General features: G+C 30.0%; 8 protein-coding genes and 1 pseudogene across 9 annotated transcripts, besides 3 other annotated features; 5 read left to right on the top strand and 4 right to left on the bottom strand.

The window, feature by feature from the left end:
• Positions 1–1,075: part of a mobile genetic element that runs on past the window's edge.
• TVAGG3_0745890 lies at positions 275–883 on the bottom strand (annotated as a pseudogene). The gene has a single exon. A coding segment is annotated over exon 1 (609 nt).
• Positions 1,076–2,611: 1,536 nt separating the features above from the next.
• Positions 2,612–3,216, top strand: TVAGG3_0745870 (pyruvate-flavodoxin oxidoreductase family; the record flags this gene model as incomplete). The annotated part of the gene is made up of 1 exon (XM_001303977.2): positions 2,621–3,061. The coding sequence occupies one exon, from the start codon at positions 2,621–2,623 to the stop codon at positions 3,059–3,061; it is 441 nt and encodes a 146-aa protein (XP_001303978.1).
• Positions 3,217–3,357: 141 nt separating this feature from the next.
• Positions 3,358–3,793, bottom strand: TVAGG3_0745860 (uncharacterized protein; the record flags this gene model as incomplete). The annotated part of the gene is made up of 1 exon (XM_001303978.1): positions 3,506–3,793. One exon carries the CDS (start codon positions 3,791–3,793, stop codon positions 3,506–3,508), a length of 288 nt encoding a protein of 95 aa, XP_001303979.1.
• An 852-nt stretch (positions 3,794–4,645) lies between these two features.
• Positions 4,646–5,639, top strand: TVAGG3_0745850 (3',5'-cyclic-nucleotide phosphodiesterase protein; the record flags this gene model as incomplete). Its single annotated transcript, XM_001303979.2, has 1 exon — positions 4,658–5,128. One exon carries the CDS (start codon positions 4,658–4,660, stop codon positions 5,126–5,128), a length of 471 nt encoding a protein of 156 aa, XP_001303980.1.
• A 40-nt stretch (positions 5,640–5,679) lies between these two features.
• TVAGG3_0745840 (succinyl-CoA synthetase beta-subunit) lies at positions 5,680–6,971 on the bottom strand (the record flags this gene model as incomplete). Its single annotated transcript, XM_001303980.2, has 1 exon — positions 5,733–6,962. The coding sequence occupies one exon, from the start codon at positions 6,960–6,962 to the stop codon at positions 5,733–5,735; it is 1,230 nt and encodes a 409-aa protein (XP_001303981.1).
• A 1,236-nt stretch (positions 6,972–8,207) lies between these two features.
• Positions 8,208–9,326, top strand: TVAGG3_0745830 (ubiquitin-associated/translation elongation factor EF1B family protein; the record flags this gene model as incomplete). Its single annotated transcript, XM_001303981.2, has 1 exon — positions 8,600–9,265. The coding sequence occupies one exon, from the start codon at positions 8,600–8,602 to the stop codon at positions 9,263–9,265; it is 666 nt and encodes a 221-aa protein (XP_001303982.1).
• A 269-nt stretch (positions 9,327–9,595) lies between these two features.
• Positions 9,596–10,770, bottom strand: TVAGG3_0745820 (protein ubiquitination; the record flags this gene model as incomplete). Its single annotated transcript, XM_001303982.1, has 1 exon — positions 9,649–10,062. The coding sequence occupies one exon, from the start codon at positions 10,060–10,062 to the stop codon at positions 9,649–9,651; it is 414 nt and encodes a 137-aa protein (XP_001303983.1).
• An 872-nt stretch (positions 10,771–11,642) lies between these two features.
• TVAGG3_0745810 (guanyl-nucleotide exchange factor protein) lies at positions 11,643–19,463 on the top strand (the record flags this gene model as incomplete). The annotated part of the gene is made up of 1 exon (XM_001303983.1): positions 11,643–19,463. The coding sequence occupies one exon, from the start codon at positions 11,643–11,645 to the stop codon at positions 19,461–19,463; it is 7,821 nt and encodes a 2,606-aa protein (XP_001303984.1).
• Positions 19,464–19,816: 353 nt separating this feature from the next.
• Positions 19,817–20,619: a mobile genetic element.
• A 10-nt stretch (positions 20,620–20,629) lies between these two features.
• Positions 20,630–21,426: part of a mobile genetic element that runs on past the window's edge.
• On the top strand, positions 20,874–21,166 carry TVAGG3_0745790 (uncharacterized protein; the record flags this gene model as incomplete). Its single annotated transcript, XM_001303984.2, has 1 exon — positions 20,874–21,166. A coding segment is annotated over one exon (293 nt), but the record flags the coding sequence as incomplete, so codon positions are not given.

Raw genomic sequence — 21,426 nt, 5'->3', positions numbered from 1 at the left:
TTTACTCAAGAATGCGTACCCTGATACATTAAATCTAATTCCTGTCTTATTTAATTTCACAACTTTGAAAAGGAATGTATGAATAGCTATAAAATGATGAGAAGATGTTTTATGGTTGCTTCCATTTTTTCTGAAATAAATGAATAAATATAATGTTTATAAGTTTTCATATCTTTTATATTCTTAATAACGAATGGTATAGACCTTTCAACTTCGTCTTCCTTCGGTGCTGTTCTTTCATATGAAACATTATTGGTATCTTCAATAATGAAACCACAATCACACAAAATTTTATAGGTTCCAATGGTTTCTTTTGATATTTTATCTAATAAATCAAAAACTTTATCAACACCTGTGCATTTATTTAAATAATAATTTGTGTAAATATCATGATCTTCTTTCTTAATCGTATTAGTTGCATATGTCACGTTTTTAAGAGCTTTTTTGAATTTTTCGGAATCTAAAGGTGGTGAAAGTAGGATACAGGGGTATTCTTCATTATCAATAAATTGTAACTTATGTTTACGAATAAATTTAGTACCTTCTTCTGAAAGTGTTTCATCTATTTCGCCATCTAATAAATTTTGTGTTGATTCTGAGACATAATTTTTATATCTTTCTTCATGAGATTTCTGAACTGCTGATTATGAAGCTGGGATATTCATTAAACCCTCTACTTCATTTTCATTATATTTTTCAACTTCTCTTAATTCCTTAATTTTTTCATCTATTTCATCTCTTATTTTTTCCAGTCTTTCAATTTCATCATATTCATCATCATCTTTAATCCGTTCTTCATAATATTCAGGGAAAACATCAGGTTCTTTAGGTTTTTTTCTTTAGATGTGGGATATAAGAAATTTATAACATCATCTTTATTCAGTTTTCCATCATAATCAAACTCATTTAAAAACTCCGCGAATTTTTGACAATTTCTTAAATAATATTTATCAACTTCATAACCCGCCTCCTCTAATATATTCTTTATTTCCTCATTTGTGAATTCTAATTTTTTAACATCGTTAGTCTTGACGCTCATTTCATACGAATTAAAAATAAATGATTCAAAAATGTAAGACATGAATGTTTAAAGTTTATTTTTAAAAAAATTTTTTTATTTTTTATTATGGTAGTGAATCTTTCATTCATGAAAATAATTATTTCTAATTTCTTTTATTCTCTCGTACATACTAGATTTAAAGAATTCAGAACATTTCCCATAATCTCCTAAATGTTTTCTTATCCCTAACGTGTGCCAGTTATTATATGAAACTGAATAAACTTTATCTTTATCTTTACACCTTTCATCACTTCCAATATATTTATATCTCAGTTTTGATTTAGCATTTTCATATTCATTAGCGTTTAATAATTCACAGTCTTCCTTTTTAAATAAATGTTTTATGTATTCAGGATTTAATACTCTACGTTTATATGCTCCTAACTTAGTTCTAAAGGTTTTTCTACAAAATTTAGGAATTCCATCCTCTTTAATGTCATCAATGATTTCCATTTCATTATTTTCAATTTCTTCTTCTCGTTTATGAGGTCTTTGATTATGACTCCATTGATTCCATGAAATTAAATATTCTTTATCATTATATTTATACCTCATTAGCTTATTTTGGCTTTCATATTCATTTAATAATTCACAATCTTCATTTTTAAATTGAAGTTTAACCCATTCAGGATTTAAACAATGTTTAATTAATCGCGGAATATCTGACATCATCTATATATAGCTTCTTTTATAAAAGATAAAAAATAAATTATTTTAAAATTAATGTTAATTTTTTAATGATTTATAAATAAATATATTTTAATGCATCGTCTATATATAGATGTAACAAAAAAAGTCACACAACCCTTCCTATCCTACTACTAAAACTCTTGAGATCTTCAGAATTGAAGAAATCTAAACATAAATTTATGCTTAGTAAATACTAATATATATTAACAATATTACGATTAATATCATTAGGCATGTGAATTTGAAATTTTAACCTCGAATTTACGGCATATTCGGATTTGATGGGTAATAGTACCACAATTGTTGATCTGTAGAGTTACATGTTTGAATTTTAGAAATGAGGCTTGGTTGATGCTTTTGGTTTTAATTTTCAAATTACATTTGTTCATAATTTTCAATAAATTTATCTGGAGATTTCAAAGAGTATAAGAGAAACTCAAATTTCTTAGAAACAATCATCAGATCCTTAGTTGGCTGTTCATATTTTCGTTTTTTTGTGAGCTTTCAGAAGATTTTATGTTCAAAAATTTCAGCTAAATTATTAATAGAGATGTCATGCATGGATAACTTTTGTAAACAGCCTTTTTCTTAGTTTCAAAGAAATTGAAGAGGTTTCAAAAACGATTTTAATTTCTCTTGAATATTGTACATTTATCAATACATTATATGCTTTTATAGTTTTCATTCAATTTTTATGGAAAGTATTCAAAAGACATAAGTTATAATTGGCCGATTTGGTTTTTATTTATTGATATGTGTGATGAAACTATTTAAACGATAAAATTTTATAATCCACGATATCACAAAAAATAATTATTGTATGAGAACTATCAAATTATTGTAGCGTCACTTTTCGATTTCATTTATTGAATGCTTGAACGTTCTATGATTGCTTACGCTACACAGAGAGGCACCGCCGCTGCAGCAGCACAAAGGTTTAGTGAAATACTCCACATGCCTGTCTCTTCTGTTACAGATATCCATCCAGCAGACTTAAAACAATATAACAAAATAGTTTTAGTAGTTTCAAACTATGGCCATGGTGAAGCACCACCACAGTGTGAAGCCTTCTTTGAAGAATTCTTTGCTATCAAAGACCCAGACTATTTTAATGGTGTCCAATTTGCAGTTTTCGGATGCGGATCTTCAAAGAAAGCCCCATATTATCTTACATTCACTAAAAATGTCGAGCAGAAGATGATTGAACTCGGAGCAACTAAAATTGCTGAAATGGGCTTCGTTGATTCGAAGAATCCTGATAAAAGCGCAATCGAAACATGGCCAGTTCAATTAAAGTTCGATGAATTGTAAGTATCTTTGCTCTTCAAAAAAAAATTGATATATTTTTTTTCAAAAAATAGCATAACATCCGGATTTCATAAAATATCTTTCTTATACACAAAATAACAAATATTTTTTAACTTTTCTTACTCATACCATTAAGAAAAGAAATATTTCATGATTTTTTTTAAACCTTCAATTAATTTTTGTATCGAAATCGACATACAAATAAGTATATAGTTCATCATCCAAAGATACATGATATTAGTAATCGGATAATTACATTCAAAAATTCAAAGAGTAAAGAAGAGAAAAATAAGTAAATGATCTTCCCAAGTAGAAAATACATGATATAAATATTATAGTTTAGAAACAAAATCAATCATAAATGAGTTGATTTGATAAAAAATACAAATGTTTGTCTATGAATAGCTAAAAATAAATTAAGAGACAATACATCGAATGTTACATAAGTTAGTCTGATAGCTGGTTTTCTATTGCCTTTAAAATTGCCTCGTATTCTTTTGCATCTTCTGGATCAAGCGGATCTGATGCATTATCATCATCAGAACTAAGTTTATCCATAATTTCTTTAACTGATTTATCGAGAAATTGTGATTCTGCTGCTTTATTTTTATCTTTTAAGTTTTTTGAATGTTGTCTATCAAAAACAAGCTTATGTTCTGCCTTTTGACCCGGTTTTAATGGAATTAATTCTTCTTGGTTTTTATCATTACCACATAAGGAACAAAAAGCTCCCATTAATTTTTTTTTGTCAATTTTTTTTAGGAATCTGCTTCTAATATTGAATAAAATAATGTTATCTTGTATGCTTATATATATAGCTAGGGTTGCTAAATTTGTTATCCTCTTATAGGGTTGCTAATTTGGATGATCTTTTTGGATCATCCAAATTCGAAAAAACCCAAAGATCATCCTAAATTCGAGTTTTGGATTTTTAAAACAGGTATAAATACCAAGCAAACCATTATTATTATTAAAAAAGTTATAATTGGGATTTTCGATTCCAGAATTGCAAGATATTTGTCGCAAGTATACCTCACTATTTGAAAGTAAGACAGTTTCGGATATAATTGATCTTTACCTATTGTTTTAGAAGAGATTTACCCCATAATGAAATATTATTATCTTCTGATTATGAGCATCATGAGGCCATTCTATATGGCTATGCAGGTTATATAAAACTACCTATCTTTAAACAAGCGGGAAAATTATTATAGAATTTCTAAAGCTTCATGAAATCATAAGAATTAATATGATAAATGATATTATACATTGCAAAAATGAAATTGACTCGTTCGTTTTCGAAAATAAATTAAAATGAATCGAGAATGAATATGATCAAAATAACAAATACGCAAATAACAGAGCCATATATAATTTATGAATTATAGAAGCTTGGTTAGCCGGAAAATCAACCAATTCAATTGATCAATAAAAAATGAGATATCTCTTGATTCAAAAGGAATTATCAATAATTTCCAAGTGGATGCGGATGGTGTTGTGTAACAAATACATATAAAACATTCAGAATGCCTAAAACATAAAGTCGGTCGGTGATGATTTCAATAGACGTTTACGATTAAAAGTGACAGTTTATACTTCATGTCTGAATACATCCAAGTTAACAGTGATCCACAGGCCCAGAGGATCTTAAAGGGCTTCAAGCTTATCAGCCTTACACTCAAGAACTCTAGCAATGGCAAAGTTGCTTGGACCTCTAAGGACTGGACTGATGACGTCTTTTCAGCTGTCAAGGACGCCCACCTTCCAAAGGAAATGCTTGGTTATCCAGCCGTCGGCCGTGAAATCGTCTTTTCAACTGAAGAAGCTATCAAGGAGTTCAGGATTCAACAAGACATCCTCGTTCATGGCCAGAACATCGAACAGTGGAATTATAAGTTTGGATTTGTTATCCCAGGATCAGAGAACTCTTGGGAGACAATTGTTGAGGCTGCAGGAGAAGGAAATATGCTTCCAGCAGAATATCTCTCTGGAAACATGTATATTCTTACATCCTTCTATGCTGGCAATCTCTTCATCTCAAGAAGTGTTGTCAGAGTTTTCTACGAATAAAAAATACTTGATATGAAAGGTTTAGATATTCATTACCATAAATCTCGCCTATTTTTATCAAATTACTGCATTTCAACTAAAACAGATATAAATAAATTAATGATATAATCTTGGAAATGAACAATAAAATCTATTGTTTTTAAAAATGCCATCTATTCTCTTAGTGAACAAGGCATCAAATAACTTTTGTGCCATCTATTTGATTCATAATGCAAATTTCTCAAATAGAACGAAATTTCAAAATATCAAAGGGTGAAAAAAACTTCATATTTCAGATGGATAATACAGAAATATGGATATAACAGCTAGAAAGAAACAATGTGTTACAATATGAGCTCTATTTATAAAACTGTGATTCCTTTCATGAATTAAAACCTTATGTATTAACGACCATAATGACATGATACTACCATTAATTCTGTTGAAAATACAAACGAACATAAACAGAAACTTTTAATTTTTAGTGAAATCAAAATATCAAATGAAATTAGAGTAAATCTATTCTTAAAATGAGCACTAACACAGTTAATGATTAGTTTTAAAAAATTAGATTTTTTTTTGAATCAGATGTTGATAACTTTAGAATTTTAATTTGCAAACTTCTTTAGATGAGCTTCTCACCGTTAGCAGCCTTGACAGCCTTGATACCAGCGTCTGTAAGGTTGTCAGCTGGGATGATTGGGAGGCCGGATTCGCGGATGAGCTTCTTACCGGCATCGACGTTTGTACCCTCGAGGCGGACAACGAGTGGGACCTTGAGGCCAACCTTCTTGAAGGCGGCGATGACACCAGCAGCGACCATGTCGCAGCGGACGATACCACCGAAGATGTTGACGAGGATAGCCTTTACGTGTGACTGAGATGAGATGATTGTGAAGCCCTCTGTAACGGCAGCTTCAGAAGCACCACCACCGAGATCGAGGAAGTTAGCTGGATCACCACCGGCAAGTTTGATGACATCCATTGTAGCCATAGCAAGGCCAGCACCGTTAACGAGGCAAGCGACGTTACCATCGAGTGGGACGTAGTTAAGACCGTACTTCTCAGCGCGGATTTCGAATGGGTTGACTTGCTTGAGGTCACGATAGCCGAAGATCTGCTTCTGGCGGTAGTGAGCGGAGTCATCGAAGTTGAACTTGGAGTCGACTGTGATGATGCGGCCATCTGTTGTCTCGGCGAGTGGGTTAACTTCGACCTGTGTAGCATCGGAGCCAACGAAGAGCTTCCAAAGCTTCTGCATTTCCTCAATACCGTTCTCGTAAGCCTTGCCTGTGAGACCGAGTTGCTTGGAGATGTTAACAGCAACATCGCGTGTGATGCCCTCAACACCATCGAGCTGGAACTTGAGGATCTTCTCTGGGTGCTTGGCAGCGACTTCTTCAATTTCGACACCACCCTCTGTGGAGGCGATGACGACTGGAGACTGTGTCTGGCGGTCGAGAAGGATAGCGAAGTAGAGTTCACGCTTAACTTCGACTGGGTCGGAGAGCATGACAGCCTGGCAGAGGAGACCATCAGCGCCTGTCTGCTTTGTAACAAGGTGGTGGCCAAGCATCTCCTTAGCGATCTTGGCGGCCTCATCGGCGGACTTTACGAAGTGAACGCCAGACTTGAAGCCTGTTTCCTTCCAATGGCCCTTGCCACGGCCACCGCAGTAGACCTGAGCCTTGATGACGGCGGCTGGGAGTCCCATCTTCTTGAATGCAGCAGCAGCCTCTTCTGGTGTGCGAGCAACAAGGTTGATACCAGCAGCAACGTTGAATTTGGCGCAGATTTCCTTGGATTGCCATTCAAGGATGTTGAAGTTACGGGCAAAGCTTCCGTTGGAAAGCATTTTAAAGTGAACTGACCATCTAATCACAAAATTCTGAAGAGCCGTCCTTTTTCACGTTTTAACTCAACTACGTTATTATGATATTTGATTAATATTAAACACTTTGTGATGTAAGAATTTATCACTCACAGGTCAATTTTTTTTTCTCTTTCAAATTGGACAGTAATTGAAAGAAATTGTATGGATAATATGCGATTATGAGGCCATTATGTTGACATTATATATTAATATACAATGCGCAGCAGATATGAATAGATAATTCATTAATATATTGATGGTTGCATTAGCCCATTTCCAATTATGCATTTGAACAATTTAAATTATAAAATAAATTGTAATATCTACTGAAGAATAATTTTGTACAATAATTGGCCACTAACTCAATGTCGTTCAATCTGGAAAATTCAGAAAATTTTGTAACCGAGTTTTGATATTTCGATATATGACTACTCATATAGTAACAATAATAGATATTCAATAAAAATATTTTCAGGGTCAATTTCATTTTAAATTAGCATAGATTGACAAAAATTTTGGATGAATAATCATGCGACATATGGAATAAATTTATCTTCTGCTAATAAAAGGTTAGAATTTTTGGAGTTAAAAATTGTCCTTCGAAATAATCGGAATAGAGAACAACGACCATACTAATAATAAAAAACAACGCTAAGCTGAAGTGTGTTAGCATGCGTAAGCTAACTAATCCTTAATACAATATTCAATGATAGATATTTAGCTAATTAAACTAAAAGTCATATATCTCAATCATATATTTTTTTGATAGTAAACACCTTTCGCCCATAATCTATAATGGATTGCCATAATTTGTGAGAATCCATTGTCAACAATAAAAGTATTTCGAAGTTACGCTTTGTAACAACCAATCGGATATGCAATTTAAACAATTCATTTAGATAGAAAACTTAATGTTATATCAGAATTTTAATATAATTTTTCAGTTTTATGGCGATATATGAAATACATATCCAATAGAAATTAAGGCATATAATGATACAAGCACAAAAGAAGGGGTATTACATTGATTTGGAGATAGAGCATGATGTAATCCAAAATCCCAACAAAAATCAGGAAGCCCATGATTGTTCGATCAAATGATGCAATCTAGTTGATAATATGCTCCCAATCATCTCTTTGGAATGAGATTTCTCCTTTTGATTTTGAAATAATGATGTATATTGGAGGTCCAGCTGATGTATTCCATTTTTCTAATCTACACATGTTTTATATTAGTGGTCGTTATATTTTTGACTAATTTCATGATTTTACTAAGTTTATTATAATATTAAACTGCGATTTAGTAGTACCTTCCCTATGGATGCGTAAATTCGGCATAATTCTAACCTGTCTTGTCAGAGCAAAAAGTGCAAAAATGCAAAAACTCGATTCAATTTTCAAAACAAAATTTTCCACCTAACCGTTTTAAAGTAATTTGAGAAAATACAATTTCGACTAGAGATATTAATATTTAATTTAATAGTGATAAACAATAAAAAACTAATCTTAAAAATTTTACCAATATCCGCAACATTAAATTTTACTGATATATTATTCAAAAATATTGTTTTGAATTTGAACGCATTTCAAAAATTTCAGAGGTTAAAAATTAAATAAATATGGAAGAGGGAGAAGTAGACAATGGGTTTCTTGTTCATATTTTTGCAGGATCTCATAGTCCGTGCGAAATATCTGTACTTAGAAAGATATGTATGAAGTACGGCCTCACTCAATGGGATCTTATGACAGGATATCTCCCTTGGAGGCAGCGCGCATCGCTTAGAACTACAATATGCAGACTTTTAAGGAAACAAGCAATTTCAGAGTACGATAATATACGTGCAGATCCTATTGCAATCCAGAAAGATAATGAGGATTTGATCAATAACCCAGAAAAATTGAAGGAATCGGGCTACATTCTGAAAGGAGGCTTACTGGTAAGTACAAAATGGGATAGAACAAACTCAGAATGGGAAAGAGTCAGAAAAGAAAATACTCAAAAATATGAAATATCCAAAGAAGAAGCAGAAACAATTAATATCCCATCCGTAATATCAGTCGACTATATGCGTCAGCAATGCTTTCGGAGAAGGCAATCGTTGCTCCTATATAGGGCTGCATTATTAGCAGAAATAGCTCGTCGAGAAGGACGAGAACCAGATAATTTAAATGTAGACGAGCTTCAAATAAGATCTGGCTGCGACGTTGTTATTCCAAAAGCTAAGACAACCCTTGAATCTGATCCGGCCATCAATGACATATTTTATACACCAGAATATGATTAATTTGTTATGTTTTCTTTGCTTCATGAATACTTTTTAAAATAAATATATAGTTTTCCTTCAATGTATTTAGATTATTTTACAACATTCAAAATTAATCCTTGGAAACATAAACATTCTAGTGTTTTTGATAATTCTGTATGAAATTCTAGCGCATAAGAGATAAAGATTACTAATTTTAGAAAAAATTCAATATTCGATAGGATTATTGCTGTATAAATTTGTAAATCTAATCATGCATAGAAAAGCAGACATGAATACTCAGTTATCTACATTTTTTTTGTCACAATTTGAGATTTTTTTTATGATACAAAAATTTTTGATTATATTCATCAGATTTATAGTTATGCTTTACTGTAATTACATATGAAGTGGATAAGTTTAAATTATTTTCTTCGTTTTGCGCCATGTGAAATAAGAAGTTTTATCAGTTCCTTATTTCTGCCCTCTTTAGCATAATCTAATGCAGAGCAACCTTGGTTATCTCTTGCATTCAAATCTATTCCATGAGAAATTAGAGATTTTGCAATTTCATTATTATTGTCGAGCATAGAAGCACGGTGAAGTAGTGTTTGTAACATATCATCTTTTGCATTGATATCTGCACCATGAGATATTAAAATTTCAATAATATCTTTGCATTCTGCTTCCACAGCCAAATGAAGAGGGGTTTCTCCGTCAGCATTTTTTGCATTTATGTCTGCGCCAAGACTTATTAAATATTCCAATATTTCTTTACTATTCATTTCTGCTGCAAAATGGAGAGCAGTAAAATAATTTCGATTTTTTTGCATTGACATCTATTCCATATGATAAAAATAAATCTATTAATTCTTTACATTCCGCTCTTACAGCAATATGAAAGGCTGTGTTTCCTTCTTTATCGACTGAATTTGTATTTGCACCAAGAGATATTAAATGTTTACAAAGAGAAGGAATTGCAAAATATATTGAATTTAGAAAGCAGTCATCAATATCTTTTGTTATATCGAAATTAACAAAAAACGCATGCAAATTATTGTATAAAATACACTGTGGATAAGATATTTGAAAGCCATATTCATTGACCAAAAACGTAACAAAATCAATGTTATGAGAAATTATAGCAAATCGCATTTGTTCTTTATCCGACTGCCTTGCTTTCAAACATTCACTGATGATTTCGGGATTTCCACCTAAAAAACATAATAAGATACAATTTGGTGTAATTCTTGCGTTGAATTTCGTTCGTAAAAGTTTAAAACAGTTAACAGAACCGTGGTAACAACATAATTCAAGTAAAGAAAGTCCAAAATAATTAAGCGTATAAAAAATGCTTTTGAGCTTTTGGTCTTTATTAAATCCTTCTTGCTCTGCTAATGCTATAAATAATTCTTTATCATCATCCATGATTGCTCTGTAAATTGTGCCTTTTTCATGAATATCTATAGTAAATTTTTGAGAATCATATTCATAATAAAAATTCTTGTTTCGATCATCAAAAAGAATACCATATTCTTTATATACAAAATACAATAGCATAGAAACATCACCTTTAATTTCTATTGTCTTATTATCTTCAAATAACTTTTTGAATAAGATCCAATATGATTTAAAGTAACGATTGTTATATACTGATGCACTAAAAATCATTCTTGCAATATGATATGGTGATATCCTTTTAGTTTCGATAAAATTTGTTTTGATTTCTTTGTAAAAATTGTCTATTTCCTCTTCATTAGTCATACGTAGCTTGTATATTCCATTCATTAAATCGATAAAGTCTTTGAACAATCCCATCAATTCGTTATAGACCAATTGATCTGAAGACATTTTTATTTTGACACTTTTAACCAATCAAAACGTTATATACGCATTGATGTAATGATAAAATCTACATATTTTTATGCTTTTGCAAAAAGATTCGAATCCAATTTTCTTTTTGTGTTATTATTGTGACTTGACATCGGTTAATATATAATTTCAAATACAAAGGTTATGTATAAGTCCAAATATAATGACTCATTTTTGATAGTTAACATCAAAATTGAATACTTTTTCTTTTTGGCTCATAAAATGATGGATATCAGTCAGATATTAGTCTCACAACACAAAATGAATAGTTGTAATACTAAGTGAAATGAATGTTTTATAAATCAAAATTATTAGGGCAATTGTTACTTTTTATCCGCATTTCTGCAGTGCAATTAAGTTTGGTTGAACATAAGAAAGTTCATTATGGTATAAATGCATTAATTTCTGATATTTTTGGAATTTTCATCTGATTCTGGATCTTTCACTCATAGATAATATCTTTTAGTTTAAATGAAGTTTTTATTTTATTATAAATTGACCACCAAAAAAATATTTTTCTCCTGAACAAAAAAAGACTTTTTTTTGAATGAATGAATTTAACCCTGATTATGTCTTTTCAGATGAATTCATTTCAAATATTGATATTAAACCTTTAGATGAGTATTATATAACAACAGAAGATGTAAATTACATTGTTGATAATGAAAGAGCTGATTTATTAAAAGATGAAGCGTCAAAAGCAATGAAATCGATGTGTCCACTTTCAATTTTCATCGAACCAACCGAAAAGAAGATACGTGAACATATAGAAGAGAATTTTGAAATAGAATCACTAACAGTTGATAAATATTTTAGTGATTTAACACCAAAAAACACAGATCAACACACAGAAGAGTTCGATTTCGACTTAAATATATCAGAGAATAAGCTTCTTAATGCATTAAATGATCTCAGTGATGAATTTTCAAATTCTAAATATTCAATTAAGTCAATTATTAAATTTTTTACCGATATTGAAAGCAAATTCAACAAAAAGAACGTACACGATGCAGTTTCATCGATATTACCTGATATTGCCGCTGTTTTGAAGTCATCTCGCTTCTATTTGTTTCTTCTTGAACGATTTATCGACGAAACTCTGCAAGAAAACTACGTGTACAATGGAGAAAACACTATAATTTCAATAGATATCCACGAAGGAACGGAATATATTTTGGATAAGTACAGGGGATTAATTTCTCCCAAATTGATTAACTTCAAAGTGTTTGATGACTCAAAAGTTGCATGTTGGAACAAACATATTTACGTTTTTACGCCATCAAAAAATACAATCGAATATTGTCGTTTAAAAACAAATAATAACAAGCCATTAACAACAAGCGCACTCGATAAAATCATACCGCTTTACAAAATACTCTCTATTTATCATTTTGAGAAAAGATTTTGTTTTATTCAACTAAAATCACTAAAAACTCTACTTGTTACTATAGTAAGAGGCAATCTATTGAGTGAAACAATCAATAAGGTAGAGAAAGAAATAACTGTTGACGAAGAAATCCTTGGAACTTTCTTTTTAGACCATAAATTACAAATTTTTACGAAAAATGGACCACTTTATGCAACAACAATAGATGGAATCACTTGCTCAGCACTTACAAAGATAAATAAACCCTATAATTACTATCCTTTGGCACCAACTTTGTATCATCAAGAAAAATATTACTCATTTCTATTAATTAAAGAACAAATATACAGAAAACAATACAAACAAATGAAAGATTGGACAATTTTCATACCTTATCTATATAAAACTGATTCAAATGAAAATATTATTTCAAATATTATCGAAGAATTGATGTATTCAGCTGATACAAGGTTCAAAAGAATTTATTCTGGATCTATGACCACGGATCCATTATTAATTTCACTTACAAACCAAAGTATGTCGAATTTAATTGTTTTATTAAGAATTTTCGAAAAATCTCTCAATATGAGACCAGAATTAAGGGAGTATTTAGTTACAATGCTGCTAAGATTGATCGCTCTCAACTTAAACGCGATTTGTGTCGAAGATAATGAAAAAATAAAAAATACAGATTTAATTCAAAAGGTACAGAACTGTTTATTGATAGCCAAAGAAGATATAGGTGGTCTTCCGATACTTGATTCCTTACAAATGTTCCTTTTAATCGTATTTCGATATTTATATACGAATCAAGATTTCGTAAACAGGGTATTTTGGAGTTTGAACGTCACTTCATTTGATTTCAAGCCAAAATACGGTCCACAAACAGCTCTTTCCTTTAATAATTTGAAAGTCGTCGAAAATCTTGAGACAAAGTTCCCTCTTTTCGTTCAATTATCTAACAAATTTGGTTTGGATACTCCTCTCCAGCAATTCATTGAAATTTTCTTTGAAAAAGCGAATGAATTATTAAATTCCAACCAAAAAGACAAATCTTTAAGACTTTTAAAGGTATTCTATTATTATTCGACATCTATAAAGCAAACAGAATCCCTTGCAAAGTCTATCATCATTTCTGCCAAAAAATTTATGGAAAATATTTCCTCAAAAAATACCAAAACAAATTTGAATGAAAAATTTTACGATCAAAATAAACCTCTCAAATTTTTAAAGGAAAAATTTGAGGAGAAATATCAATTCGCATTAGTCACTGATGGAAAAGAATTTGGTTTTTCGGTTCATCCCCAAAGAGTGACAAATGTAAAAATTACCGATGTAAAAACCGGTAACGGCGACATATTTGTAAATGGTCAGAGATTAGAAGACGACATGACATTTACGAATCAAAACGAATTGAATTTTAAGGTTATTCCGAATTTTGAGAGATTTTATCACAGAGGATTTTTAATTACTGGCCAAAAATACGTTCCTTGTTCCGATAAGAAATTTTTGGTTCCTGACTCGAATTTGTTTTTATTTTCTTATTTCTATTTCATTATGTCACGTTTTTGTAATTTATGTTTGAATTCTCTTTCAGAAACAGAAGAAGAAATACAAAAAAGAAGAATTTTACAATTTCCAAAAAGTGACGCTGGTTTACAATTGTCAAATTTTGTTGATGAAGAGTTATTTGACATTTCATATGATTTACTTGAGAAGAAATCACTTTGGAGACACAAAACACCTCCAAAAGAAGTTTTATTAGTAGAAAGAAACATTTTCGCTTCTAGTTTGTGTTGTATTGGCTTAGTTGACTCTTTTTTTGAATTGACAAGAAAATTGTTAGAGTCAAAAAGAAGAAAAAACTTAGAAAACTCTAAAAGAAATACTGAAAATTCAAAATGTGAAACACAACAAAATAACGAGAATCCAAAAAGTGACAAACTTAAAGATAATTCAAAAAGTGACAAACTTAAAGATAAATCCACTAATAAAGATGATGATCCAAAAAGTGACACACATCGTAATAATGATCCAAAGAATGAATCTCATCAAAATCTTGACAACATAAAAAGTGACATACATCGTAATAATGACAACTTTAAAAGTGACACGATTCATGACAATGAAACTCATAAAAATCATAATTCTAATCAAAATATTGACAGTTCAAAAAGTGACACACATCATCATAATGAAAAATCTGTTAATAAAGAAAATGATAAAAATTCTAATAAAGAATCAAAAAGTGACACTAACCAAATGATCAACAATGAAAATGAGAAAAATTTTCATTCAAAAAGTGACACGAATCAAAGTGTAAATGACAACAATTATAAAGACACAAATCAAACTATTTCCAATCAAAATCAAATTTCAGAAGAAAATAAAAACAAGAAACAAATAGATTATTATGAAGGAATTGAAATTCCAGTTAATTTGTTGTTAGTTTATAAATCAGTTCAGAAGTTGAGACCGATGATATACAATTCTTTCCAGTTCAATGACAAAGATTCACCAGAAATCAGACAAAACTTTGAATTGATGTCAAAAACAATTAAAGAAAAAGCAGAGTTTCTAATGAACACAAAAAGTGATTTGGAATTTAATGAATCATTGAAACAAATAATTGATTTCTTCAAATCACAAAACACTTTGTCACAAATATGTGATATTGTTAAAATATCTAAAGAAAGAGAGATCTACAAGAAAACAGCAATTTCTTTCATTAATTTGTTTGAAAATTCTTCAAAAAAAGATGTCCACAAAAAAGTTTTCTATAGATATTTGAATCCGAAATGTGATATAGGAATAAGAGAAAAATTGGAACCAAAATGTAACGTTTTCTTTAATTTATTTTACTTATCGGTTTACGGTTTTGACAAAAATTCAATTTCATTTTTGCCAAGATTTTCAAAAGATAAAAAACTCAAACCATTCTTGGAAATGATCATTGGATTAGTATTTAAATCACAAAATGAAGATCTTAAAACTGTATTACAAAAGTATTTACCAAAATTAGTTGAAAATGATTTGAATTTTTTGAGATTTTTGCCAAAAAGTGTCATGTCAGAATTATTTGAAATATCTAAATTAGATATAACGAAACTAGATAACAAGATATTGACTAATTTATTAGATTTAGATATTCATCAAGAACAAATCGAATTTTTGTTGTCGAAAATTGGAAAAAATATAAAATCAATTTTTTCTAAAACAAATGGAACAAAAAATTTGATTTTATATCTAAGAAAACTCTTCCTAAATCAAAAGAAACCATTTTCTGACATTTTAGAAAAAATCATCCAAAAGTGTCAAGATCTAAAAAGTGACACAACGATAGGATTTTTAAATGTTTTTGGAAATTCGATTTATTCGAGTTCATCGACAAATTATTTGCAAAAATCATTTTCCGATGAGAAAATTTTGCAAAATCAATTCAAAATCAATGATTTCCTTAATTTCACCCCTTCTTTTTCTGTTTCTCCCCCTATTTTAATTTTATCTAAGTTATCTTTGAATGTAATAAGTGAACTGACCAAACAGACATCTCAAATTATCAATTCTGATAAAATAGACGTTGAAGGGAATTTGGCGGTTTTGTCACTTTTCACATTTTTAATGACGCAATTCCAAAACATACAAAATGTGAAAAACATCAACTTAGACGTAAAAATTCTTGAAGATTTAGCTCTAAAAACTGTTAAAAAGCCGCTTGGAATGTTATATCATGATTTTGAAACAACAACAAGGAATTTGAATGGATTTCCAACTATTTCCAAAACGAATTTCATCAAATTCATTCATTTGAGAAGTGGTGATGTGACAGACGATAGAACTCTTATCGGCGTGGAAGAAGATTGTTGTGTTTTTGTTTTGTCAAAAAAAGTGAAACGTGACGGTTTATTTTGGATGACTGTTGATGTGAAAAAATCGCAAAATAATTCTATTATGATTGGATTCATCAACAAGAATCTTCCTGTTCGATTCATGGGTGTTGATTTAAGGGGAAATATAATTTACCCTTTTTTAGAAAATTTAATTCCATTACATCCATCAAAGAAAATTTCCATTTGCTACAAGAACAGGACATTTTGTGTTTTCTCAAATGACAATTTACAAGATGAACAATGTTTGTATAACATTTCAAAAAGTTTTTATCCAATAATTGTCACTTTTTATAATGAATGTGAACTGAAAACGGAATTTAATTATTTTTTGACGAAAGATACACCGAAATATATTCAAGATCACATATTCCAACTCAAGAAACCTGTTTATGTTGATCCTCCTGAAAGTGATGACTTCACTTTTCAACCTCCAAATTATTATTTCGGCTATTTTGTTGGCAGTTTTGTCAGATTGAGAAAAGAGAAGTGTAATGGTGTTATCTTTGAAATCAACAACAGTATGATGAAAGTTATTGCTTTCAAAGATGATGAAGAATTTGTTGTTTTAGATTCAACAGAAGAAAACATTGAAGTTTTGGATGAATCTTTGACAAAAATTTTACAACGAAGTTCATCAATTTTGTTTAATTCATTGTCTAACGATGATAAGGAGAAAGTTACTTTTATCAATACAAGAGCACATAATAAGTCAAGTTTATATCTTTTATCATCTTTGTCAAGATATATTTTAATTTTATATTATTCATTTTATAATTTAGACAAAATTGAATTGATTTGTAAGTTTTGTCAAACTGTTTTTGAATTTTGTGACATCTCTTCTATTGAAGACATCTTCACAAGTAATATGAAGAGATTGTTGATAAATTACAGACCAAAAATTTTGGAATTTCTTGGAAAAAGTATCATCCAAAGTAAGAATTCAAAAATCATGTTTCAATTACTTGAAAAAACGAAACCATTTTCAAATTGTTTGTCATTAAAGAAAAACAAAGTTTTCATTGTTCCAAACAATGTTTCGAAAGACATTTTGATGAAGAAAAACGAATTTTTGTTAGGTCATTATCTTATTGAAAAATTTGTTAAAGATGACAACACAACAATTCCTTTGATTCATCTTTTCATTGTTCTCTTGGAGATTTCCAAAAACGACAGTAATTTTCTTAATTCTTCTGTTTATTATTGTCCAAGAATTTTCCCAGAAAATGATTTTTTGTCTAATAATTTATTAGGAATTTTACTCGAAACATATTCTAATAGTGAACTTAATGATTTGGACTCAATTATATATTTGACAAATTTTGTTAGTAATAATATGAAATTTGACGAAAATATGACAAAATTCAGTTTACAAATTTCAGATTTTCGAAACAAAGTTGTTCAAAAATTGTCAGATTTCAGAGATATCCAAATATATTTATCAGAGACAGATAACGAGTTCGTCCAAAACTCAGATAATTATTTGTTATATTTATCATTCAAAAATAATCGTTCTGTCACTTTTTATCCTATTTGTGTTTCGAAATTTTTACTTTTGAGAAAGATCAAAATGATTTTAGACAAGAAAGGCAAATTTGAGTATAATTTCTCAAACAAATCTGTTGTTATTGATATATTTTCATATTTGTCACAAAATCCTGTTGTTGTTGAAACATCACAAAAAGTGACAAACAGTTTGGTCTTACCAGAACAATTTACATTAGAAAATCCAGAAGAAGATCCAGTTTATTTAACTGTCCAAGTTTTGGTCGACGATAACAATTATAACCGTTTAGAGACACTTTTTACGAAAATTTGTGAAAACAAGAAATGGAATTATTCATATGACGAAAAGATGATGAACGGCGAAGAAATCTCAGAATTCGATTCAGACACAGTTTCACTGAGAAAATCAATGTTAGAAGAAGTCACCTTTTTTGTGAAAACCGTTGAATTTTTGCCATGGAACATTTCATTTGAAGAAAGTTGTCGAAAATACGAAGAAGCATTATTCAATTTCGGATATTGCAGAGAACCATTGACATTGAGATTCAATCGTTATCAAAGTCGTAAATTCCATGAAACAGGTTTAGGTGTGTCACTTTTCCATCAATTCACTTCACAAATTAAAAGTTTTGACAGACTTGATTTTTTACGAAACAAAGAGCGAATCTGGAAGACTATTCTTATCTCAGAAGAAGGTATCGACAGTGGTGGTCCAATGAGAGAAGTTTATTACGACATTTGCAGAGAAATCGTGAATCCAAACAACAAAATTTTTATTTTGTCAAATGTCGACAAAGAAAAACTTTTCCCAAATCCATTTGTGAGTAATGAATTTGAGTTCATTTGTGCAGGCGCATTGATTGGCTGTGCTGCAGTTAGTTATATCACGTTTGACTTCAATTTTTCACCATTTGTCTGGCGATATTTATGTGGCATTGATTTGACAATTGATGATATTTACTCTATTGATAATTCATTTCGAGATTTCGTCAGTATCTTGGAAAATTCTAATTCGAAAGAAAGTTTTTCAGATGTTAATTGGTCAGTCACACTTTTGAGTGGCGAAGTTCATACAATCAAACCAGATCAAGTTGATTTTAGTGAGAAAGATTATTTCATTGAAGAGATCAAGAAGATCAGAATCAACGAACTGAAAAACAGTTTAGAATTGATTCGAAGAGGATTTTACATTGTTTCTCCTGTTCCTTGTAATGAATTTTTGACACCTAAGTACTTGGAACAGCTGTGCAGAGGAAAAACAGAGATAACGAGTGAAGACATCAAGATGATCTTAGTTTCTAAGAATTACGATACAGATTTGTTGTTCAAAGTAATCGACACATTCAGTGAAGAGAATTTGAGAGATTTCTTGAGATTCAGTTCAGGATATTCATCTATTCCTGCATGGAATTACAAACCTTTCATCAGTGTATACCCGATGAGTATTAAAGATTTCGAAAATGTCGACGAAAATGATGAGAAGACATGGCCTCTTCCAACTGCTTCGACTTGTTTCATGAAACTGATCATACCTCAATTCACAAATTTCGACATTCTTCGAGAGAAACTCTTAACTGCAATATATTCTTATTACATATTACAATCATGAATTATTATTTTATTATTGTTTTGTATATATTATTTTTGTTTATAATAAAGATTATTTATCTAAAATTAACTCTTCCTAGTTTATGATATACCATTAAATGGTTTATAAATCAGGAAAACTTTAAGCCACTTGATGGTTTTAAAATCAATATTCATATGAACTGTTATTTTCCATTTTATAGTGTACACTTATACAAATAATTAATATTAAATAATTATTATATTATTTAATATTAATTCTCATTGATATGCCATATCAGTTGTCAGATGTACTCAAGCGTATTTTTAAAAGCTATATTTTTCTGAGAATGTGTCGATCAATATCCAAAAATCGAAGAAGACTAATAGCTTAGCACAATAGAAATGTGTTTATGATATTGAAATAGTCAAATTACAATTTTTTTTCTAAGATGTCTTATTGAAAAACAGATTTGTCTGATCACAAGCACTTAAGACTTTTATAACAATAGAAATGTGTTTATGATATTGAAATAGTCAAATTACAATTTTTTTTCTAAGATGTCTTATTGAAAAACAGATTTATCTGATCACAAGCACTTAAGACTTTTATAACAATAGAAATGTGTTTATGATATTGAAATAGTCAAATTACAATTTTTTTTTCTAAGATGTCTTATTGAAAAACAGATTTATCTGATCACAAGCACTTAAGACTTTTATAACAATAGAAATGTGTTTATGATATTGAAATAGTCAAATTACAATTTTTTTTTCTAAGATGTCTTATTGAAAAACAGATTTATCTGATCACAAGCACTTAAGACTTTTATAACAATAGAAATGTGTTTATGATATTGAAATAGTCAAATTACAATTTTTTTTTCTAAGATGTCTTATATCACTATAATGTTTTATTGTTTCCATTCAAACTATAATTACAATTCTATACAAAATCCAATGAATATAAAAATCACCTTTAATTCAACCAAAATAAAAAAAATAATATAATAAATTAGTCATCTTCCGACAAAGGACTTTCCAAATCATCTTCATCAAATTTTGGTCAAGCCTGACTTAAATTTCTCACTCTGTTTAATCTCTTTTCGCATTTTTCAGCAATAATTTCAAGTTTGTTCTTCTGTATTTCCTTTTTTGGACGTATGATCCAACTATCGTCATCATCGCTATCAACATTAATTAATATACCTATCTTGGGTACGGAGGCACTGCGTTCCACCTTACCCAAGATAACGGTTTGACACTTTACGAAACCGGTAACGTATATTTTACAACACAATCATAACACCAACTTAACCTTAAATATTTACAAAACCATCTGACACATAAACGACTTCACTAACGACTTCACTAACGAATTCACTACCGTCCTCACTAAATAAAAATAACCTTATTTTTATTTTTTTTAAATTTTTTATTTCATTACAAAGACATGTCCGACTACATTTACTATGACTCTTTCCCAGAACGTTTCCGTGAACTATTCAAAACTCAAGTAAAACTGAGAAACATGCATTTTAACAAAGACAGACCCATTGACGATGAAAGAAACCCTGAATATATTACAATCCCTTATGACGCAAAGTTCATTGCATACATTCCTTATGGTCGCAGAGGAACGAAAACTATTTCAACAAAGAACAAAAATTATTTCTGGAGCGATGAAGAAAATTGTCTTATCTACATAAATGCATACTTAAATAAAGCTACATATTGTACAAAAGAAGGTTGGACTGGATTTGAGCTCTACATATACGACGACGATGGAAACAGACGTTGTGTATACCCATACGATAATATGTACCATTGTTTTCATCAAGCATTAAACGAATACATAGTCAGTAAGGGTCTCATTCCTGTTGAGTAGATATGCTTTATTTTTGTTCTGTCATTTATATAAAAATAAACTTAAAAATAAATGATATCACCACCTTCACGCGTATGAAAACATAGCCCAAAAATAAATTTAGGGTAGATGGGTACGG

The sequence above is a fragment of the Trichomonas vaginalis genome, chromosome III (assembly GCF_026262505.1).
Source record: "Trichomonas vaginalis G3 chromosome III, whole genome shotgun sequence".
Lineage (NCBI taxonomy): Eukaryota > Parabasalia > Trichomonadida > Trichomonadidae > Trichomonas > Trichomonas vaginalis.
The sequence above is the reverse complement of the archived record's forward strand: the minus strand, read 5'-3'. Positions and strand labels throughout refer to the sequence as shown.